Genomic DNA, 20,673 nt, shown 5'->3' with positions numbered 1-20,673 from the left:
CTAGTCCCTGCTCTTCTTGGGATCACTGGAGATTTTTCCAGTCCCTGGCCCCACCATTGAAGATCCTGCCCTGGGTCCCTTTTCTTACTGTAGACGCTTTCATTTGGGGTCACCTCTTCCTCCCAGAGGACCTCAAGCTGAAGCCCCAATGAGTGGGCTCCATTGTGGAGGCAAGGAGCAGAGAGAAGTATTCCTTTTTCAGTGATAGAGTGTAGTGCCAGGGATATGTAGTCAAATTTCTCTCTCTCTTGAGGCTCCCTGCTAAGCCCTGTGCCCCTAAGTAGCAGCCTGGGGCAGTCTCCTTTCTCCATCTGTCCCTGGCCTAGGGAATTCATCCAAAGCCTCTTCCCCACCTATCCCTTCTGGTTGTGCAAACACTTTGTTTAGGAGGAGAGCTCAACATCACCTCCCAGCAAGAGGCCTCTTAAAAGCCAAGATCAGAACATTCTTTTCTGAGGCCACTTAGAGGGTCCTGAGGGTGGGCAGAGGGCTGGCCTCCATAGCAGCATCTGCTGGAGTGTAGCTGCTGCCTCCTGGGGCCCCTTCACTCTCTCCTCCTTCCTGAGAGCTTCTCTGGCTTCTGGGTTGGAGGAGCCCTATAAGGGGTCCCACCTCCAGGGAGCTCACTGGACAGGGATTCCTAGGACTGGTTTTTCCAGCCAAATGGTGAGGGACAGTGCCCAGAGTCCGACATTAACCAGAAATTAATTCCTTACAGATTTTAAGAGGGCTTTAACTTCTCCTTTTCCACTTCCTCTTCTATCACCAACACTACCATTGAAAGTCTTTGGGTTGGTCTTTGAAAAAACCCCAATAGCCCCCTCCCCATGCTCTTGGCTTCCCTGCTGGACTGAATTTTCTCTTCCCCACCTGACTCTCTCTTTCATCTGCAGAAACCCAGGATATGTTGGGCAGGGGGAGGGAGGCAATGGAAGATTGTATGACGATGGGCCTACACTCACTCCTTAATCACTTCACCTGGCTGTCCTAAGATTAGAAAATAACTGAAGATGCCTACTTCAATGTATTCCTTTCTTTCTTTCTTTTCTGTGGTCATAGCTAGTTACTTTCCTGTTATTGTCTGAATATACAGTGTAGGCTGTGTAATTTTATCTTCTTCGGAAAGCCACAGTGAAGGCTGCAAACAAGTTCCTATCACCATCCTTCCAACACCATTCATTCAGAAATATCTACTAAGGCCCCACTAGGTGCCAGGCACTGTTCCAAACACCACCTCCACACCCTCAACCTTGTCATCTCCTTGGCCCACCCCCATAAAAGCTCATCATAATTGCCCAGAAAGTCATACATCATTTAATTCATTCTTTTTGGTTAACTTGAAAAAATAAACTTTTCTCAACCCCTCAAACTTCGATTTTTTTTTACAGTACATTAACAGATTAATTTTGAAGCTCCTGACCTAGTACTAACAGAATCAGAAACCAATTTTTAAAGGATTGGTTTTTACCCCTTCTTAAAAAAAAAAAAATAGATGCTACCAACTGGGAAAGAAAAAAATCCAAAGTGACGAATGGAATAAAAATGGAGAAATGGGTGCCCAACAATCCAGGCTAAAAGCCCGCTGCCTTCTAGCTAATGAAAGTCAAATCAGGAAATGAGTTTCAAAGTGCATGGAGAATGGGTGGGAATTAGGATGCAAAGATCTTTGTACAGGGATCCCTTTCATGGGCTTGATGGGACTTGCTGATGGAAATTGTTCCAAATGAATTTGATATAGAAATCATGTATGTATGTTTGACCTACAAATCTATACAGAACATCCATTATTTAAATCAGAATAGTCAAAATCACAAATGTTTTCACACTGTTTGGTAGCAACTCTGGTGGGCTATTGAAAAGTACTGGGGGGTCAGTTCTCTTTTTCTTTACATTTCTTCATGGGAGCTGGGGGCATCTTTCCTACCCCCATCTGCACCAAGCAAAGAATCTCACATTCTCTGTAGAGAAGTGCTCAGGCCCAAGCCCCTTTTCTTGGCTTTCTCGGCAGGACAGCGTGCTCCCAGTGCTCCTGCCTCCTTTCTTAGGCTCTCTCTTTGGTGGGAATGAACTGGGAAGTCCTGTTAATGATCCCACCCAGGTTTGGGCCCCTGGGGACCCATGAGCCTGGAGCCCTGTGGTTGGGGATACTGTGGAGTGGGGACATCTGACTTCCTGATCTTGGGTTCCTTGAGAGCCTCATTTGCTTCCTCACACCCTGTTCCTTTCACACCAGAGCTGTTTTATTGTTTTATAGCTTTCTTCAGAGCTTCAGTTGCCAAAGATTTCGATGGGCTATTCTCCACTTTGTCACTTTACCAAACCCCAAGTCTTGCTGTTTTAAGCAGTTTGGTCACTTGCAAAGGCTTCCCTTTCAGATCTAAGCAAATCATAGAAACCTCTAAGCATGTGGCTACCTTCAACTTTCGTTCACTAAGCCCATCCACAATATGCAGCCAAGTGTTAAATCCAGCTGCCACCCCACCCCCAAGCCCACCCAGCCTCTCTCTAACAACCCTCTCTCTACTGAAGCCTGAACAAAATCTCAAATAACTTCCAATTTCTGGGATAAGCAAGCAAGAAATGGCCTTTGACTTTCCTCTTTATTTCTTTACCACATCTAGAGCTAGAAAATGATTGAAATAAAGGAATTAATGGTACTCACAGTGAATGCAGCCAAAGAATCATAAGACATGCCCACCAACCAGCCTTTTCCAAAAAGCACTATCTCCCAACTTAAACAGCCTTCTCTGAAAAGATGGTATTTGAAAAGCCCTGGTATTGATATGAATATGACCTCCCTTGCATCCTGAATATTGGAACTATTTAAATCTGAGGGAACAGTTGCAGCAAACCTTTATTTAGTGAATAAAAGTTTAAAGCCGAAGGTTATTTATGGTTCTGCAGAGAGGGGACCTGAGTGGCTATTTACAAGCACGTGATTCCAATAAACTTTGTTTTATGGCTTGAGAGTTGACAAGCCAAAATATAATTCCCACCATAAATTAGGTTAAGAGCATACAAGTGCAGATGCTTGGTTCCTGGAGCAGCGATAGGAAAGTGAGAGGCTCCAGCCAGCTTCAGGCTCAGAAGGAGACAGTTCTACTCCTAGCTCCCCTGCCCAGTCGGAGAGAAAAACAGTAAGTCACTTATTGCTTTCTCCACAACAGCTCCAGAGGTGGGGAACTTCTGCCTTGTCTTTTCAGCCTGGGGTGAGAAGTCCAGAGGAACTTAATTCCAATTTTAGCTACACCTAAATTAGAAAATGGGAGGGAAATCCAGGTTTTCTCCTCTTCATTCTGAATATGGAAAGTTAGGAATTGAGGCCATCCACCTCATCCCATTTACTCTCTCTCCTCTCCATAATGGAGCCTCTGCTTCAAAAGTAGAATAAAAACAGAGGTAGTCTGGGTGGAGAGAGAGAGAGAGAGAAAGGATGAGGGTGGAGATGGCTTTGCTCCTGAGATTTCTCAGAGAAGATTGCCATCCAGTAATTAAACTGGAGAAGACTGAAAACTTAAAGCTGGGGTGCCGGCTTCCCTGAGGACCGCTGCTTTGTGAGATTGTTTCCTGGGTTCTCCAGCATCAATGCTGAGAAATTGATGTCATACCCATAGAGCTGGGTAACATTCTAAAGCATTGCCATTTACCTTTAAAACCACTGATTTTCCTCCTCCTCGGTTATCATTTGGGTCCTCGTTCCCCTTGGAAATTGCTCTTTGTTTTGAATTGGAGCAGAAGTGGGAAGGCAAGTCCCAGCCATACCAGGTCCTTCTTTGGGAAGAAATGAGATTTGGGGCGCTGGTTAGCACTGGGAATTTGAAACCAACCTGGAACTGGAAAAGGGAGCTGAATTGCTCCCAGCAGAGAGGGCCAGGGTGCTGGGACGGAGGACAGATTGGGCTGCGGCCCGCTGCCCAGTAGACTTGCGCCCACTCGGCCGATTGCGCAGGAAGAAACACACAAAGGCCCATTTTCACCTCGCTTTTCGTTTTCCCACTGGGAAAACCCTGTTATAGGCAGCATGAATCGGGCCAAGCAAACAGTAAGGTTTTGTCCAAGTGTGCGTGGAGTGAGGGAAATGTTGGGAGCCACACTTTCCGACTCTGTGGGTCTGCCTTTCAGGACTGCGGATCTCCGATTCTGACTCTGCCGAGAATTTTGCGCAATGCCTGGAGGCAGGCACCCGAAGCAGGGAGGTCTGGGTATTGGGTGAGGTGTCTGGGCCTTGTCATCTTTCTGTGTATCATCCATCTCTGCTTTACCATCTTGTGGAATTTAAGTGGCCCCTTTTTTATTGCAACAGGTCCGGGACCACGAGAGATCGCCGCTGTAAGTACCTTCCCGTTTCTTCCGAATCGCGAAGAGGCGGTTCTGATAGATGTGAGGTGGTAGGTGAAGGGCCGCGCCAGCGGAGTGGGCGGGCGAATCCAGGAGCCTCCCTCCCTAGGCCTGGGTATGCAAGGAGAGCTCGCTGTGGGAGGTGGAGGCTTTAAGTTGAGCACCCGGAAAGCTTTTGTAGGGCCTAGTTCGCAGTCACCTGCCCAAGGGAACTCACCGCGGGATCTTTCCGGGCCTCCTCGGGCCTTCCCGGACCTTCCCAGGCCTCTCCAGCTCGCACAGGTGCAGCTCCGCCGCAGTGGCGCGCTTCTGTTAAGAGCTTGCAGCTACTTAGCAGCCCGGCCTATTAACAAGTTGGCGAGCATCGCCTCCTGATCTAACCAACCTAGTCCAAGGAGGCAACGCGAGTCCCCTCCGCAGTGCAGGCCAGCCCAACCGGCTCCTGTTTTTTTGTTTGTTTTTAATCAAAAAGACTTAAACCTCTATGGCTGTGGGTGTGTTTAATTGGCCCATTTCCCGGAGGGGGTGCGAATTCTGAACTTTACGTGGGCATCTCTCCCCATCCCGCCCCTGGGCCCCAGCCCCTCCGTTGTGGGCTATGGGTTGGGGACTTGGGCTGAGCAGGAGGGTATAGGGTCCTTCTCATTCACCTCTGCTTCTCTGCAACTGCTGTTCAAGACTTTACGAATGACCACGCCAGCGCCAGCGCCAGCGCCAGAGCCGCTGGAGCTGCGGGAAAACACGGTTGGGCGGGGTGCAGCGCGGGCAGAGACTCCTGGGGCCCTAGTCTCCGAAGTTTGGATCTTTCCGAGTTTCATGGGCCACGGGAGACAGCTACATTTCTGAGGAGGCCTGTCTCGTCTTCAGGAGGACCGTCTCATTATGATTAATATGATGGTAGTAATTTTTTTTTTTAATAGACGGGGAGAGTCGAGGAAAAAACAGCGGTCCCTCCCTCTCTGCAAAACGGAGGTGATTTTGTTTTAATGGGAGATGGAATATGCCAGGGCAGCAGGAACCCAGCACCCTTACCTCTCTGGTGAGCAGCCCTCTCTCCAAGGTCAGAGAAGCTGGGGCTTGGCTCTGGGCCATGTTTCATTGCCCTGGGTGGCTGGGCAACTAGTCAACTCCCTGGTGAGGTTGCTCATCCCTAGGTGTGGTGATCCTGCCCTGCTCCTAGTTCCCATCTGCGAGATAGACCAGCTCAAGTGAAACGGGCTCTGGTCTCCAGGCTGGAAAATCTGGTGTCCCCAGGACCCTGGTCTTGTCCCCACCCCCATCCCCACTCCCTGGCTCTGGGTGCTTATCTATGCCAGGGCTCCTCACATGCAACCCACATTTGGAGCCCTGTAGCTGAACACAGCACAAAAAAGCCTGAGAGATCAAAAGCATTTGTATGGGCAGTTGAGCGGGAGGTGAATATTTAACGCTTTTGTTCATCAATAACTCGTTGGCTTTGACCTGTCTGAACAAGTCGAGCAATAAGGTGAAATGCAGGTCACAGCGTCTAACAAATATGAAAATGTGCACCCTTATCCCGGTCCCCACCCGTCCCAGCAGGCTCCTTTGATTTGCCTGGATAAAGCCCAGGCCCTGTGTCCCCAGGAAGGTGAATGTGTGAAAGTGCCTGGCATGAGGGTCAATTGGGGGGACCTGCCTGGGATTGGGAGTGGGGCAGCCTCAGAGCCCTTGTTAGAATTGGCACCTAGGAAATCCCTATGAAATAGCCAAAGTAGCTAAACCAAAGGATTACCAGGTGAAAAAATAAATAAAAGTGTGCCAGTTTTGGCCAGGCTAGGGGGAGCTCTCCTTGCTCCACCCCACCAAGCCCAGTCTGTGACTAGAATGTAATTTTTAAATCATGGCAAAAATAATAATAAGTTAAAAAAATAAAAACCCACCTCTGGTTTATGGTCAGGGATCCAAAAGCCCCACTTGAGCCGAGCCCAGGCATCCCTTGCCCCTGAAATCCACTCAGGTCCTGAGCACATCTGTGCCCTTGGTGTCCTCAATCCAGGAGCGAGCCCTGGACAGTCCCGAGGCGCTGGGGTGGGTGCAATTCGTGAACTTTTATACTCTGCTGTGCTGCTGTCGGCAAGGTGAAAATAATGAAACTTTGTAATATGTTTGTAAATGATTTCAAATGACCCCTTGTCCTGTCCTTCACCATTAGCTCACAGCCCCAGTGCAGGGTGGCTCGGTGCCTGCAAGCAGCGCCTACCTCCAGGTCTGTAGCAGCAGCGGGGACGGAAGAGGCCAGCCCGGTGCAGGGCCAAGGAAGGTAAAGGCGGGACTTCTTAAGAGAACTAGCTTTGGCAGCCAGCCTGGAGTGGAAGACTGAAATGGGCAGAGGATATTTTCGTCTCTTGCCTCTTTTTCTTCTGCTGCCCAGGGCAGTTGCTCATTTCTGGAAAATACCACTTGGTAAAGGGGGTTATTTGGATCCCGAGAAGGGGATAATGATAAATCCTTCATCTCTGGGATGGGTTATTTTTTCTTCTTTTCTTTCTTAAGAAGAATGCCCTGGCTGCTCACTAGCCCCGGTCCCCGCACAAGGATTGGGGAAACTGGTTGCTGAAAATTGTCACCAAGCCCGACAGGCTACCTGAACCGCCTCGGAAAGAGTGGGTAACTTCGTGAGTCCGGTGGCAGCAGTCTGTTCCCAACCTAGGTGGGACCCGGTGGTCATAACGTTGTCTATATATACCCTGTAGAACCGAATTTGTGTGGTATCCACGTAGTCACAGATTCGATTCTAGGGGAATATATGGTCGATGCAAAAACTGCACATTTCTCCAAAATAGCTAGAGTCAGAAGTGGAGGCAGAGGCCGCCAGGCGCCGATCAGTGGCCTCTTTCTGTCTTTTTACCTTGGACTCCAGGAGCATCAACTAGCCTGGTGACATAGAGCAGCCTGTCCCTCAAGAAGCTAGTCACCTTTAAACAGAGGTTTCTGTGGGTGCTGCAGAGAACCCTAATTAGCTGGGTGAATGCTAGGTATTGGAGGGTTGGAGAGCAAGATGGGAGGTCATCTAACCCCAACCCCAGGTCTGTCCCCCAAGGGCTTCCCATCACCAGCTCCCTGCATTTAGGATCTGGTGTGAGAAGAAGGCGTGTGGGAACTTTTGGGACACATTTGGGTGAGGTGGGAGTGCCCTCACCACCCCTCCGGCTCGCCCCTAAGCAACTGCACGGGCCCAAGGCGGCGGGAGTATCTTGCCATAGCCGTGAGACTGGCTTTCGCTGGGAAGAGCCGAGCCTGGGCACCCGCAGAAAGCTTGGCGGTTACTCATTGCCTAATTTGCTTCAGGCTGGCCGAATTCTGGTAACTTTTGGGTGACCCTGACGAGGACAAAGCCAAGACGTGGCCTTTGTATGGCAGAGTCCCCTCTCGCGGGCTAGTCGGGAGGGAGCTTTGCCCGCCTGGGGCCCTCTGCCCAACTCGGAGGCTGTCTTGCCTGTCCGCCCTGCCTTCCGCATCCTGCGTTTGGGATGTGGGGACTCATTCCCCCTTGAACTGTGCCCACTCTTTGGGGGGCTGCTTTTAGGCAGGGGTGAGTGGAGAGGGCACCGAAGGTTAGCAAAGTCAGTGGCAGACAAAAGCTGGGATTACCTGCAGGGAACAGGGGCGCTGGGGATTGGAACTGCGTTAATATCTAGCGGGTGCCCTCAAAATTTGCTGCAGCAAGTTGCTTTACTACACGTATGTTATTTAGTTAAATTTGTGAAAATTATGAGATGCTCACCAACCCGGTGATAAACTCGCTCCCTCGCCATTGGCTGCCCTGGTCACATGGCCGCCCAACTTTATTCAGTTGACAGCAAGTAGGAGGGCCCTATGGAAAGGAAAAAAAAGACAACACGAGAAAAATTAGTATTTTCTACCTTCTGAAATTAATGGCCATGAGTTCGTATATGGTGAACTCCAAGTATGTGGACCCTAAGTTCCCTCCGTGCGAGGAATATTTGCAGGGTGGCTACCTAGGCGAGCAGGGTGCTGATTACTACGGCAGCGGCGCACAGGGAGCCGACTTCCAGCCCTCGGGGCTCTACCCGCGGCCTGACTTCGGTGAGCAGCCCTTCGGAAGCGGCGGCCCCGGGCCGGGCTCGGCGCTGCCCGCACGGGGTCACGGGCAAGAGCCGAGCGGCCCCGGCGACCACTACTGCGCCCCGGGAGAGCCGTGCCCGGCGCCCCCGGCTCCCCCGCCCGCGCCCCTGTCGGGCGCCCGGGCCTGCAGCCAGCCCGGCGGCCCCAAGCAGCCACCCCCCGGGACAGCACTGAAGCAGCCGGCGGTAGTCTATCCCTGGATGAAGAAGGTGCACGTGAATTCGGGTAAGGCGCGGGCCGGGGCCCAGTGACTTCTCGGTGTCCACCCCAGCTCGCAGGAACCGAGGCCTGGGCCCCTAGGAGGGTGGTGCGAGTGGGTGGGGGCGTGTGGGGCTTCAATGGGCGCTGCAATTACTCTCCCCATAAATTTTTATAGCTGAGGGAGCAGGCCGGGACCATGTGGCTGGCTGCTTGGCTGTGGGCGCAAAAGGGGGTGGAGATGGGGGTGGGTGGGGTGGGGGAGGACTCCATTTTCAGAGCCGAGGGAACAAGGTGGAGAAGGGGGGTTCCAAAATGCCTGGGGACTCGGGAGCTCTTGGTGTGCCTGGGAGGTGGGAGCGCCTTTGGGGATCCTCGTGCTGCGAACCTGGGGGCGTGGGTGGGTGTGAGGGGGTGGCTGGGAGTGAGCGAGTGCGCCAAGGAGGGCGGGCGGGAAGGAGGAAGCTAGCTGGAGAGCGCCGGGAGGGCAGCTGGCCGGGGGAGTGCCAGGAAGTGAGGCAGTGGCAAGGGGCCTAACTAGTGGCCGAGCGCTGACCTGGCTGTGCTGTCTGTTTTGTCTTTCAGTGAACCCCAACTACACCGGCGGGGAGCCCAAGCGGTCCCGGACAGCCTACACCCGGCAGCAAGTCCTAGAACTGGAAAAGGAATTCCATTTTAACAGGTATCTGACGCGGCGCCGTCGGATTGAAATCGCCCACACCCTGTGTCTCTCTGAGCGCCAGATCAAGATCTGGTTCCAGAACCGTAGGATGAAGTGGAAAAAAGACCACAAGCTGCCCAACACCAAAGGCAGGTCCTCTTCGTCGTCGTCGTCTTCCTCGTCCTCCTCCTCAGCCGCCCCCAGCCAGCATTTACAACCACTGGCCAAAGACCACCACACGGACCTGACGACCCTATAGGAGTGGGGACCTTGGGCCTATCCCTCCCTGTGCTCCTGGCCGAGCCGAAGCTACGGGGGCAGCCGGGCCTGCTGTCACCTCGCTGGGCTCTAAGGTACTGTGGGGGTGGACCTGGGACAAGCAGGCCGCCCTCGGACTAGGTTAGCATCCTGCCCGAGGGCAGCCCCCTCCCTGGAGAGGGGATGGGGGTGGGAGGGGAGCGGGATTCTCTCTTTATTATTATATGACAAGAGCTACTGAGAACATAAAACCTTGGGGAGTCATTAAACTCATGAAAATCTCAGCTGTTGAATTTTGAATTTGCAAATGAAGGTTGGTTGCTTTATCCCAGCGTGTATTTTTGGATATTCTCCCCCAGGCTGCTCCTCCAGGATGCTTTGTGGTTTAATAATGTGGGGGTGTTGAGGCAGAAGGTTGGCGACCCCTGTGCTAGGCGCTTTCAATGGAAGCAGAAAAGCTGGGGGCAGAATTTCTGCATTTTCTGGGTTGTCTCTATCATCCCAGTGTAATTAAAAACAAAAAACATTTTGCTCCCAGTGGCCCCATGCCCAAAGAAATGAGTCTAAGAAGGAAGCGGAAACAGGTCATTTGATGTTTAGATTGTATTTGCTTAAATATTTATTTGTTGAGAAATGGGGTATAGATATAACTGACACCTTCATGCCAAAAATCTTAAGATGGTGAAAGAGGCAGCATTTCAGGGAGCAGAATCAAACCTTTGTGGACTTCTGGCTTTAACAGGCATTTTTTAACTCCACCCCCTCCCCACTCCTCAGAAATGTGTGTAGGGGGCCCTTAACCTTTCTATAGAGAAGCAAAGGATACACTCAAGAAGTTGATCTCTTGAAAATATATTTCCACGTGTGCTTTTTTTCAGCTCTGTGCTTACAACCAGTTCTGAGTGATTAAAGGAAGGGGGGGGAACAAATGGTCCAACATTTTCCTTCTGGGTAAAGAAAACAAAACCTCCATGTTCTGGGTCCTTAGGTAATGACTGAATTTTCTGTTCCAACTGGATTCCAAATGCCCCAAAATACCCCACATAGCAGTATTTTAAAGGACTTGGTGTATGACCTATATGGGGGAGGGGCTGTGCACTGGGGAGAAAGTGGGGAAGGTGAAGAAGTCTTGCTTTAAAAAAAGAAAGGAAAAACAAAACATTTGAATCGAGAAGTCAACAAAAGTTAGTCTTAGGGCTTTTTTTCCCCTGAAATTTTTATTTTTTAAAACAAACGTACAAGCATTTTCCGCAACCCATTAATTAGAAGCAGAAATTGTAAAAGTTTTCAGGTACTCTTCCTTGCCTGGAGAATAGAGGTTTAAAAACAATCACTCTCAAAACAGCAAGGAGAGATGTTCTTTAGCCATTTTTCTGATGCCTTGCCTGGTTGGGGGGGATTCAAAGCACAGTTTTCTAAAATGCCGATCCTTAAAGATAAAGGGGAAAGGGTTTGTATACTCAAATGAAATAAGGCTTCAGAAGTTTAAACCCAAAACCTTGGGTTCAAAAAAAGAAACCCCTGGCTGTAGCTACTGAAAAGTGACAGAGGGGCGAGGGACAAGGGGTGAGCTTGAGAGAGAGATACAGGATGTTCCCCCTCCCCCGCCGCCCCAATGCTTCAGAACACTTTAGAAGGTTTCAGATGTAATTTTAAAAATATTTTTTAGGGGGGAAAAAAAGGCTTTCTTCACAGGCATGTTCTTTGCTTCAGTGTCTCCTGAGAACTGTGGGCAGGTATTCACTAGAGTCCCTAGGCTGAAATTCGGCTTCTCTAAAGTATCTTCCAAGCCTCAGTCTTTTGTATTAGACCCTAGGGACAGCTCTTTGTTTCTCCTTGGGGTGAGCCTGGCTCTCAGACTTGCACATGGCAATCCTTGAATATCGCCACGTCGGGATATTAAAGATGGATATTCCTGCATTATTCGCATCATTGTTTCTATGACAAAAAGCACAGAGTTCATACATAGTCAAGATGTCTTTTTTCTGACGCCCTCACGTTGAGAAGCTGAAAAGGTATTTTACTGAAGTTCGGCTAAATTACAGAATCAGGTTCATCCAGAGGACAAATTTTCTATTCGATTAGCTGTATTTCAGCCAAGAGGACTGACCTCTAAACCCTTAACCTTTTGGACTCTAACTACCCTTCTCTTCTTTTTTTCTCTCTATCGTGGAGAGCTGTCTTTGGAAGCAACATTTGAAAGGAGTTGCTATCCTTTGGCAAGTTGGAAAGTTGCTAAGATCCCTCCTTCCTAAAATTCTAATCTGTGAATACATCGCAGCTTCTCCCAGAAGGGGAAAAAGTATGTATTTTCACAACATCCAACTATATGTATATTACAGAGATTATTATGTAGATTTTCCCTCTCCTCAGAAGTTCAGGTTACTCATTGCAGCTTCAGGCCAAATACCATAACTGCTTAACTGCCTTCCCTCTTGCCCCAAAGGAAAGCCAAGAGGTATGTTTTCGTGAAGAAAAGCCAAGCTCTTTCTCAAACACAGCCCCACTACTTTGGAAAGTAACAATCAGAGAAACAACTTCTTTGTTTATAAGACTCAGCTCTTCTCAGCTTCAAGGGATTGTCTTTTGAAATGTTAATGGAGCTTGGATGGCCCAAAGGGCACCTCCCAATCCAGAGGTCCCACTTGGACCCCAGCGTCCATTTGGGCCCATAGGCATGAGGCAGGGAAGGGCCAGGGTGCCCCAACCACCCGGTCAGGGAAGGAAATGAGTTTCCATCTGGGAACATGCTCTGGAGAAAGCTGGATGTGCTAAGGCTCCAATGCCCATTTGCTATTGTTTGTTTCCAGTTTGTTCTCCCAAAAATGAGCCAGAAGTGTTTGTTTTGGTGTTTAAAAAAAAAAAAAAGCTGTCCTGGGGTGGTGACTGGGGGAGAGAGTGAAGTGTTTGCTGAGGACACTGCTACTCAGACTCCCACCCCACTTTGTCCATTGCAGTCTTTTGTTGTAGATGACATTGTCAGTCAGCCCCGTGTTGTCTGTTCACATGAGATGCTTTTTCTAATAGATTTGACCAATGTTTTGGTGCCACTGATTAAAGTATTATTTATACTAATTGTTGCCTGTAGTTTTGATGTAATTCACTGGTCTATATTGAAATAATAAAAAGTGTAGCGAAACCTCCCTCTTCTGTTTGGCTCCTCCACAGATGCAGTCTTCTTAAGTCTTCTCTAGCTGACATTCAATATAAACTATTTATTTTATTATTTCCTGCAATGTGCCTAATGTGTGAATGTTAAGCTGTGCAAGGCTTAGTAATTCTATCAGTACCCCCACCTACCCTCACACACGCTTCCAATTTGGCCACCATATTTTGTGAGCACTGTGAAGATTGGGTTGGATTCAGGCTACAGGGCAGTGGGTATTATTTTCTCAAAGGAAAATAAGTCACTGCCCAGGCTAAAGGGAGGCTTCAGGTTGGTTCTCTGCTTGGGCCCTGTCAGACCCCCACCCATTCAGTCTTGAGGAGCTCTTTTGGAAGTGAGAGACCCTCCCAACCCTTCCCCATCCTGGCAGAGAGGGGCCGGTGCTGAGTTCTGGACTAGCTGGGGCTGGCAGGGTGGCTGCTCTGTCCTGACCCCGCTTGCCTTTAGTCTTGGGTTCCTTTCACTTTTCCAGGGCTTCTCAGCCCCACCGGAGCCTCCAGCACCTGCCTCTCCCTCCCCATGCCCCCTCCACTCTTTAGACAACAATCAGCACTCCCCACTCTAAACTGGCCCGTGCACTGTTTTTATCGCGAGGGCTTTTTTTTTTTTTTTTACATCTGACTTATCTTGCCTTGAAGAGGGACCAAGACAGGAGTTCCAAAATAGATGGGGGGGGGGGGGGGCTTGCTCGCAACAGGAAATGAGCAGAATGCATAAAATCAGACATGTGCCCTTAATATATGAAAGGGCTCGCCCCAGACGCGTGGACATGTGTATTTATAAGTGCGCCGACAGAAGTTTAAATATTCGGACACATTTTATGATTGTCCTCTGCCAGTCTTCTGGTTAATGGCTCCTCCTGTGCCCACCAATACATCAGTACTGCTGTGTGTATTGAATCCCGGGATGAGAAAGAGGCGAGTCCACAGCCAAGCCTGCCCGAGTACAGTACAGCATTAATCGGGACCCTCGGCAGACCGCGCTGCCCGCCCGCCATGTTGGGGAGCCCTCCCTGCCCCCCGCGCAGGGCTGGGCGGCCGGGGCTCGCCGACAGGCGGGGGAGGACCTTTCATAACCGGGAGAATTTTCAAAGTGGGAGGAAGATGATAAGAATAGATTTCTACAAGTCTCGACCACGTGATTGGCGAAATAATTAATTCAGCACGTCCCTTAAGAAACACGGAGTCGTCATTAATCTGCCACGCAAAGGGCTCTCTCCGACTTGGAAAGTGCAGGGACACCAAGAATATTACCCGTCGAGGGGGGCCGCGCGGCGCCCCCCCCTCCGGCCCTCCACCCCCGGCCCCCGGCAGTGCGCGCGGGAGCGCGGCCAGCAGGTAAATATTTTGGTGACTTTTATTTCTTCAGATTTAAATCCTTAATGAACTTAGCTGTCAGGGCCGCTGACAAATAGTTCCCTTTGCTTCCTGATTTGGAACCGCGCGCTGGCGAGAAGTTGTTAGTGGCTTGGATGGTGACCTTTGGTTCAGCACAGCTTTGCACTTATGAAAAATTACGGAGAGCGGCTGAGTGTGTGTGTGTGTGTGTGTGTGTGTGTGGGAGAGTGTGTACGAGGGTGTACGGGGGATGCAAGGGGTGAGGGGCGCGGGTGCGCTCAAGCTGCTACGAGACAACAGGAGTTGTAGAAAACCTGCCTGACTGGGGGACGCACACGGCGCACGCGGGCCGAGGTTGCCCGGTCGCCTGTGTCTACCAGGAACAATGGTCGCTGTCACGGCATCTGCCGCCTATTCTTAAGCTGGTGAGAAAAGGCCCCGGCCCTCTTTTCAAGCGAGGGTCGTAAATTTTTCTTTGCGTCATAATCAAGGCTATAAAATCGAGTTGAAATTTTACCCCAGGCAGGTTTTAACCAACAGATAATGATTTCCGTGTTGCTTCTCCCACTCACCTCCCTCCCCACTCAGGCTCTCCAGCTTCTCTCATCCCAGCGAGGTGTTTCCCCTCCTCCCTCTTTTGTGTTTTTCATTTTTTAGGAAGAATGGAAATAAAGGCAGAGAGCAGTCCCTGCCGCCCGAACAGGAGACCCCGGGGCTCCTGGACGCCTCCGGGGGGTGTTGGGGGAGGCCAGGGTGAGCTGCAAAGGCTGCGTCTCCTGCTAGCTCCCATTTCAGCCTTTTCTTCCACGCTTCCGGAAGATGCTGTGTCCCGCGAGCCACTCCGCTCCCTCCCCACCCCAGCCCTAGCCTGACCCGGACCTGGGCCGAGGGCAGCGTGCTTTCTCCGTCTGCTAGCAGCTCCGGCTGGGTGCCGGGAGGGGAGGAGAGCCTTTTCCTTCGCCTTCTCCCCTTTTTTCACTGCGCGAAGCCTCCACTGGCTTTGAGGACGATTTCGCGAGCTGGGTCTAGCTGTGTGTGGTGGTTGTTTCGGGATTGTATGTGTGTGTTTTGATTTCTTTTTTGGTGTGTGTATTTCCCCGTCAGGACAGAGACAAAGTTTCCTCCTTTATGAATTATACATTCAAACAATAACACATTAATTCAATTATTCAAAGATGACAAATGTTTATGTGCGTTGCAAGTGACTCCGGCGCAGATTCCAGGCGCTTTCTTCGAGCTGCTTGAGTTTTTCTCAATGAGAATCGGCTCCCCTCCCACCTCCACCCACCCCAACCCATCCTGACATTCCTTCCGTAGGCCCAAGGAGGAAACCCACAAAAATCCTCCCCAGCTCCGCTGGCAGCCGGGCAGCCAGCAGGCTCCCAAGGCCCGGACTTGGCGGGCACCGGCCTGGGCTATTTTATCAGTGTGACAATTGCCCGGGTTGGTGTGATAAATCATCGTAAGTAATTCCTGAAAGGGTGCGAGGCTGTTGGGGGCCGGGCGAGGACTGTAAATCTTTCCGGTTTATTGCTCTATGAACATATGCTCTGATTGAAGAAGTCTTAGATCCTTTCCTGGAGACAAATTCCCCGCAAAGCGGCCCCCCTCTTTGGCTGGGGATTAGCACTTGCTGCAGGCCGCCCGCTTCGGCCCCTGGCGGGAGGCTGGGCTGGGGAGCGGGGTCAACGGGGTGGGGGTGGAGTGGGGTCGCCCACGTCCCGGATCTGAGAGGCTCCCCAAGTGGGCCTCCAGCCAGGCCCGGCCAGGTGAACAAAAGGAGTGGCCTGCAGACAGGGCTGGGGACTGGGGCCTGTGACTCATCCTGCAGGACCTTCCCGCTCCTCTGAAGTGGGGATGCGGGGGGACCTTACCCGCTTCTCTCCGGCTCTTAAGCCGCTGCGGGCCCCTTCCCCCCACCCCAAGCGGCCTCAGGGCATGGGCTCTAGGCCCGATGCAGTTGAGAAGCACAGCTGGCCGTGAAAGCCAGCCTTCGGTAATAGGGTGGAGAGCCCCATGTGGTGCGGGATTCAGGGGTGCGGTCCTGAATGAAGAGGATCATACGCGGCTCGCCGGGAGCCAAGGGCTGGCTGCGCGCTTAAGATATTCTTTCCACATGCGGAATTGTTACCGTAAATCCCACCCGACCTCTCGGAGAGTGCAGGGAACCTGTTTTGATTTAATTTTTCTAAAATAGAAGCTTTCTCGGCCTGCAGATTCTGCAGCGCCTCTCGCCTTCCCGGAGGCGCCGCAGGAAGCGGGAAGCCGCAGCCTGGCGGTCTCTGGGCCTGCGGGATTCTAGGGCCCTGAGCAGATCCGGAGAAGCACAGGCTCTGGCGGGCAGGGGCCCCGTGCTTCAGCAGCCCCAGGCCTCACAGGCCCAGCGAGGAGCTTAGGGCGGAGGAAAGGAGGCCGCTCCGGTCCCCGGCGGCTGCTTGGCGGGCATCTTCTCTGACTCTCAGAAGTGGCGGCTTGGGGTTCCCAAGCAGAAGCAGAAGTGGTGGTCTTGGGGTTCCCTGGGAGTGACCCGGCCAGGGGTGAGAGCCGGAGGCTACCCACCTTAGGGCCTGAGCCTGCGTTAGGCCACAATGTAACTGCCTCTCCCTGGAATGGGGAGAGCCCGTGCAGCAGGGAGGGCGCCTTGCCGGGGTGCGGATGCAGGGTACACGACGCCGGCCGGCCGTGGAGCTGGAAGAACCCTGTGCCTCTGCTGTTCGACAGTCGCATCCGGAGGTGTCTCTGAGATAGGCGGCCTGTAAAATTTCCTAGCCTCAGGTCTGCCTGCAGGAAGGCCGGGCCAGGACCGGGGGTCCTGTGGAGAGAGACTCTCAACACCCCCATCCCACTGCCAGCGACCAGACTAGGGCTAGGGCAGACCAGGGCTGGGAGATGGGGCTTTGCTTCCGCCCCACACCCACGCATGTCTGTCCAAGAGAAGGGGTCGGGGTCCCACGCCTCCTGTGCTCCTCCTCCCAGCCCCCAGGCCTGGCTGCGCTCCGGGGCTGGATGGCGTGAAAGTTTCCGTCTCAATCAGTACAATCTTCCCTCGGGGTCACGTGAACAAATATGCTAGCATTTGAAGGCAGCGCCTGTATTTCCCGACTTGAGGGTGTTTCCGGGGCTCTCTCCAAATCCAGAAAGGAGCAAGTCCTGAAAGCAAAACAAATCCTGAGCTCTGGGGGGGCCGGGGAGGGCTGGGCTGGAACCCAATAGTGGGTGGGGGCGCGGGTGTCCACCGCTCTGGGCCTAGCAGGGACGGGCGAGCGGGTGGACCGACAGGCGCGCAGCGTAGGGAAAACCAGCTTGGGGACTACGAACTGGTTTCTCCTGCGTTTATTGGTAGTTCAACCTCAGCCTGGTTCCGTTCTACCGGGAATTCGTGTGCTTTGGTATATGGCTGCGTCTGTGAGCGCGCAAGACCAGGGTTGGGACAGTGTTGTCTGCAGACAAAGGGGGAAGGCTAACTCTGCCCCCCACTGCCGCCCACTCTGAGGCCGAGGACACCGGGTTTATGATAAATTGGGATCCAGGTAAGCAATTGCATGACAAAATGAAAATCTTTGGGTGCGGGGCTGTTTGCCGCCCTGAGCGGCATACTAAATATGATTTATTTTGTGTAATTTGTGATCTTGATTATTGCCAATTGGTGAGGCAGCCCGCGTAGACCTAAATGCACTTCTACATATACATCGAAGTCGGTGATTAATCTTAAAGAGGTGCGCTTTGTGGGAACGCTCCCCCCCACTCAAAGGTTAGGAGGACACACTACCTTCCCAGGCTTGGAGGGTGGCCTGAGGTATTAGGGGTTTTTTTTTATGAGGGGGCTGGGGGCTGGAGGAAGCATTTTGGGAGTCAATATGCAGTTATGAGGATGGGCTGAAAATGTAATGAATAAAAGGAAACTTTTTTTCACACTGTCACTGCCAAAGTAAGATGGAGAGTCAATTCCATGTCTTTGGGCTGCGGGCTGGGCTTGAGTGGGTTGATTTATATATATTTAAAATAAATTCGGTGGCCAGCCAGCTCCCTGCATTGTTCTGGGAGCCAGCTCCCCACATGCAGGCCTTTACCTCTTGCTGTTGGCTTAGTATTTTTTTTGGGGGGGAGTGAAGGTTAATAGGCTGCTGAAGCTTCTCCCCCGAAGTTCAAGAGAATCCCCAAACTGCCCAGAAGTGTTTGGGAGGTTCCTCTCCACCTCTCTCACTAATGGGGGGGGGGGGTGGTTCAGCTGCCATAGTGGCAGAAAAAAGGTTTGGGGCTTCTGGGCCCTTCTCCCCAAAGAACTTGGAGTGAAAGCTAAGTCATATTTTGGTTCCCGAATCCCATCTATCCTTTTGTTTACTTGCTTCTGGTAGGGGGAGGACAACAACCCATCCTAGGTCTTTCTCGAGCTGAGGCCTGAGTTGGTGGCTTCATGCTTGTGGGAACACCACAGGGCCGGGTCAGACTGGGCCTCGGTGGGGAAGGAACCCCCCCAAAGTAAGAAGCACTCCCTTAGTCACGGTAGGGATGGGTCCCAGCGGGAGAAGGTCTGACTTCCAGGGGCATCTTCATCAAAGGAGAGCGGTAAAGTTGTTTTGTCAATCGTTTGCGCTTGGCTCTATCAGAACTTAAAGACGCTGGACATTTTTCTTCGCTGGCTGCCTTGGAGCTGCGCGCCTGCCAACTTAGTCAGCTGAATCCAATTACCGCGAGCAGCATTTCATTTGGCCCTGTGGAGCACTCACTTACAACTTCCCCGAAAATTTCAATAATCCCCACCTCGGCTTCACGCCGGCCCTGTCCTGAAGAGTTTCCCCTGGTTGCTGGTGGGGGATGGGGTGCAGGGCCGGTACTGCCTGGGACCAGCTCTTCGCTGACAGTTACCCTACTGGGCTTCTTCCCGCTACCCCAGTTTCTGGCTGAGAAAGGAGTACTTGAGCTGGTGGCCCGGGGCCAGCTAGGCTAAGCATGGGATTCCGGGAGACCAAGAGGCTGAAGTTGGGCCGGTGCTGGATGTTCGGTGGGCCAGGGAGGGAGTAACAGAGCAGGCAGTGGGAGTTCTGGGCTCTCCAACTTTGGCTAACTTGGGGTCTCCTTCCCATTCCCCTCCCCAAGCCTGGGAGCCAGAACGCAGAGCTCACCCTGGATCACCCAGGTGCAAACTTACCCTGTTCTCCGCGGCTGGGAGAACAAAATCTAGCTATAGGCGCCGAGGGGATCAGGGCTCTGGGTGGCTTTCCAACTTAGCCCTTCTTCTGAGGGGACGCTCTTATTTCTAAGGAAACCCGTTTCAAAAATTAAAAAAAAAAAATAAAAAAATAATCAAGCGGCGAAAGTTGACGTCCGCCCACGTGAATGTATTATATAAAGCGGCTTCGGGACCGGCCGCCAGACATCCTGGGTACCTAGCGCCTTCGCCACACCGCCCTCGGGTCCCCGCCCAGCGTAGCGCGCTGGGGGGCTGCGGGCAAGTGGCTTGGTTCTTGGGCCCAGGCCGGCTGCGAAGCTGAGGCCGGGCGCGAAGTTAGGAGCCCAAGGGCCGGGATCTCTCCAAGGCGCTTCCGTTGGGTGTTCATTAAGGGGTGAGTTATTGCTGCGTGAGCCAAAGGTCACTTCAAAGGCTTATGGCTGCGCGCTCTGGTCTTTAAAAGGGCCGGGGACGCTTTGTGTGGGGCTTTCCCAGGCGCGGGTTAGTGTTTGCAAACTACTGAGTCGACAAATTGCACTGAGCAGATGTAAGAGGGGGACTGTGTCTCTCTCCTTTCACCTGACGGGGCGAGCACCCGCTGAGCGACGGCAGTGGTTTGCAGCCTGGTCTGTGTATTTGGGTAGGGATGGAAGGGATGTTTGTTTCTTAGGTTGCTTGCAGGATGATCCTAAGATAGGCATGGGCCGCCTAGGTCAGGGGTGTGGTGGTGGGCTACTGCAATAAAATAAACCCAAAGAAACCACAACATAATGTAGGAGCCAGGAAATAGCACCCACCACCGTCTTCACTGGGACTCTGAGAGGCAGCCCCTGACTAGGACTCACCCAGCACCCAGGCCCATTCACATGTCCACCTTCCTTTCCTGGTGTCCCAAGCTGTTGCCTCAACCCCGTCCCCAGTTCTGCACAACCTTTCTCATCTGCCTTTAGGAGGGAGTGGGTAGCCTCCGGGTTTAGGGCACTTGGATCTCTTAGAGTTTGGTGGGAGCAGGAGTATGGACTGGTTCCCTACATCTCTGACCCACTTGGCCCTGCCCCTGGCTGGTGGGTCTGGTGCTTCCCTAAGGACCCTTCTCCCCCTTCCTTTCAGCCAAGGATTTCCATTAAAGGTCTCCTGCTCCCCTGGAGCAAAAGGAGTCTCCTTCTGCCTGGAGGGGCAAAGGCGGCCAGAATGTCTGCGGGCGCCATATACAATAGTCACATTGATTATGACACCCTTAAAGGGGGTAAAGCCTCTCCACATGTGTTTGTAAGAAACAGCCGCCTGCCACTGAGAGTTTTCCATTTTGTTCCAGATTCACCGCTGCAGAATATCAAAAGAAACCCTATGAGCCTACAAAAACAGTTAGAGACAAAATGCAAGGGGAAACACACACACACACACACTTGTGGTGAGTGGGCGTGTTTCAAAAAAAATA

At 52.0% G+C, this 20,673-nt stretch overlaps 1 protein-coding gene across 1 annotated transcript; it reads left to right on the top strand.

Moving 5' to 3' along the window:
* Nucleotides 1–7,024: 7,024 nt before the first annotated feature.
* HOXD4 (homeobox D4) lies at nucleotides 7,025–9,846 on the top strand. Its single transcript, XM_010602804.3, has 2 exons — nucleotides 7,025–8,670; nucleotides 9,229–9,846. Exons 1-2 carry the CDS (start codon nucleotides 8,235–8,237, stop codon nucleotides 9,561–9,563), a joined length of 771 nt encoding a protein of 256 aa, XP_010601106.2. The 5' UTR covers nucleotides 7,025–8,234; the 3' UTR covers nucleotides 9,564–9,846.
* Nucleotides 9,847–20,673: the final 10,827 nt, after the last annotated feature.

This window comes from Loxodonta africana, chromosome 6 (genome assembly GCF_030014295.1).
Source record: "Loxodonta africana isolate mLoxAfr1 chromosome 6, mLoxAfr1.hap2, whole genome shotgun sequence".
Taxonomy (NCBI): Eukaryota; Metazoa; Chordata; class Mammalia; order Proboscidea; family Elephantidae; genus Loxodonta; species Loxodonta africana.
The sequence above is the reverse complement of the archived record's forward strand: the minus strand, read 5'-3'. Positions and strand labels throughout refer to the sequence as shown.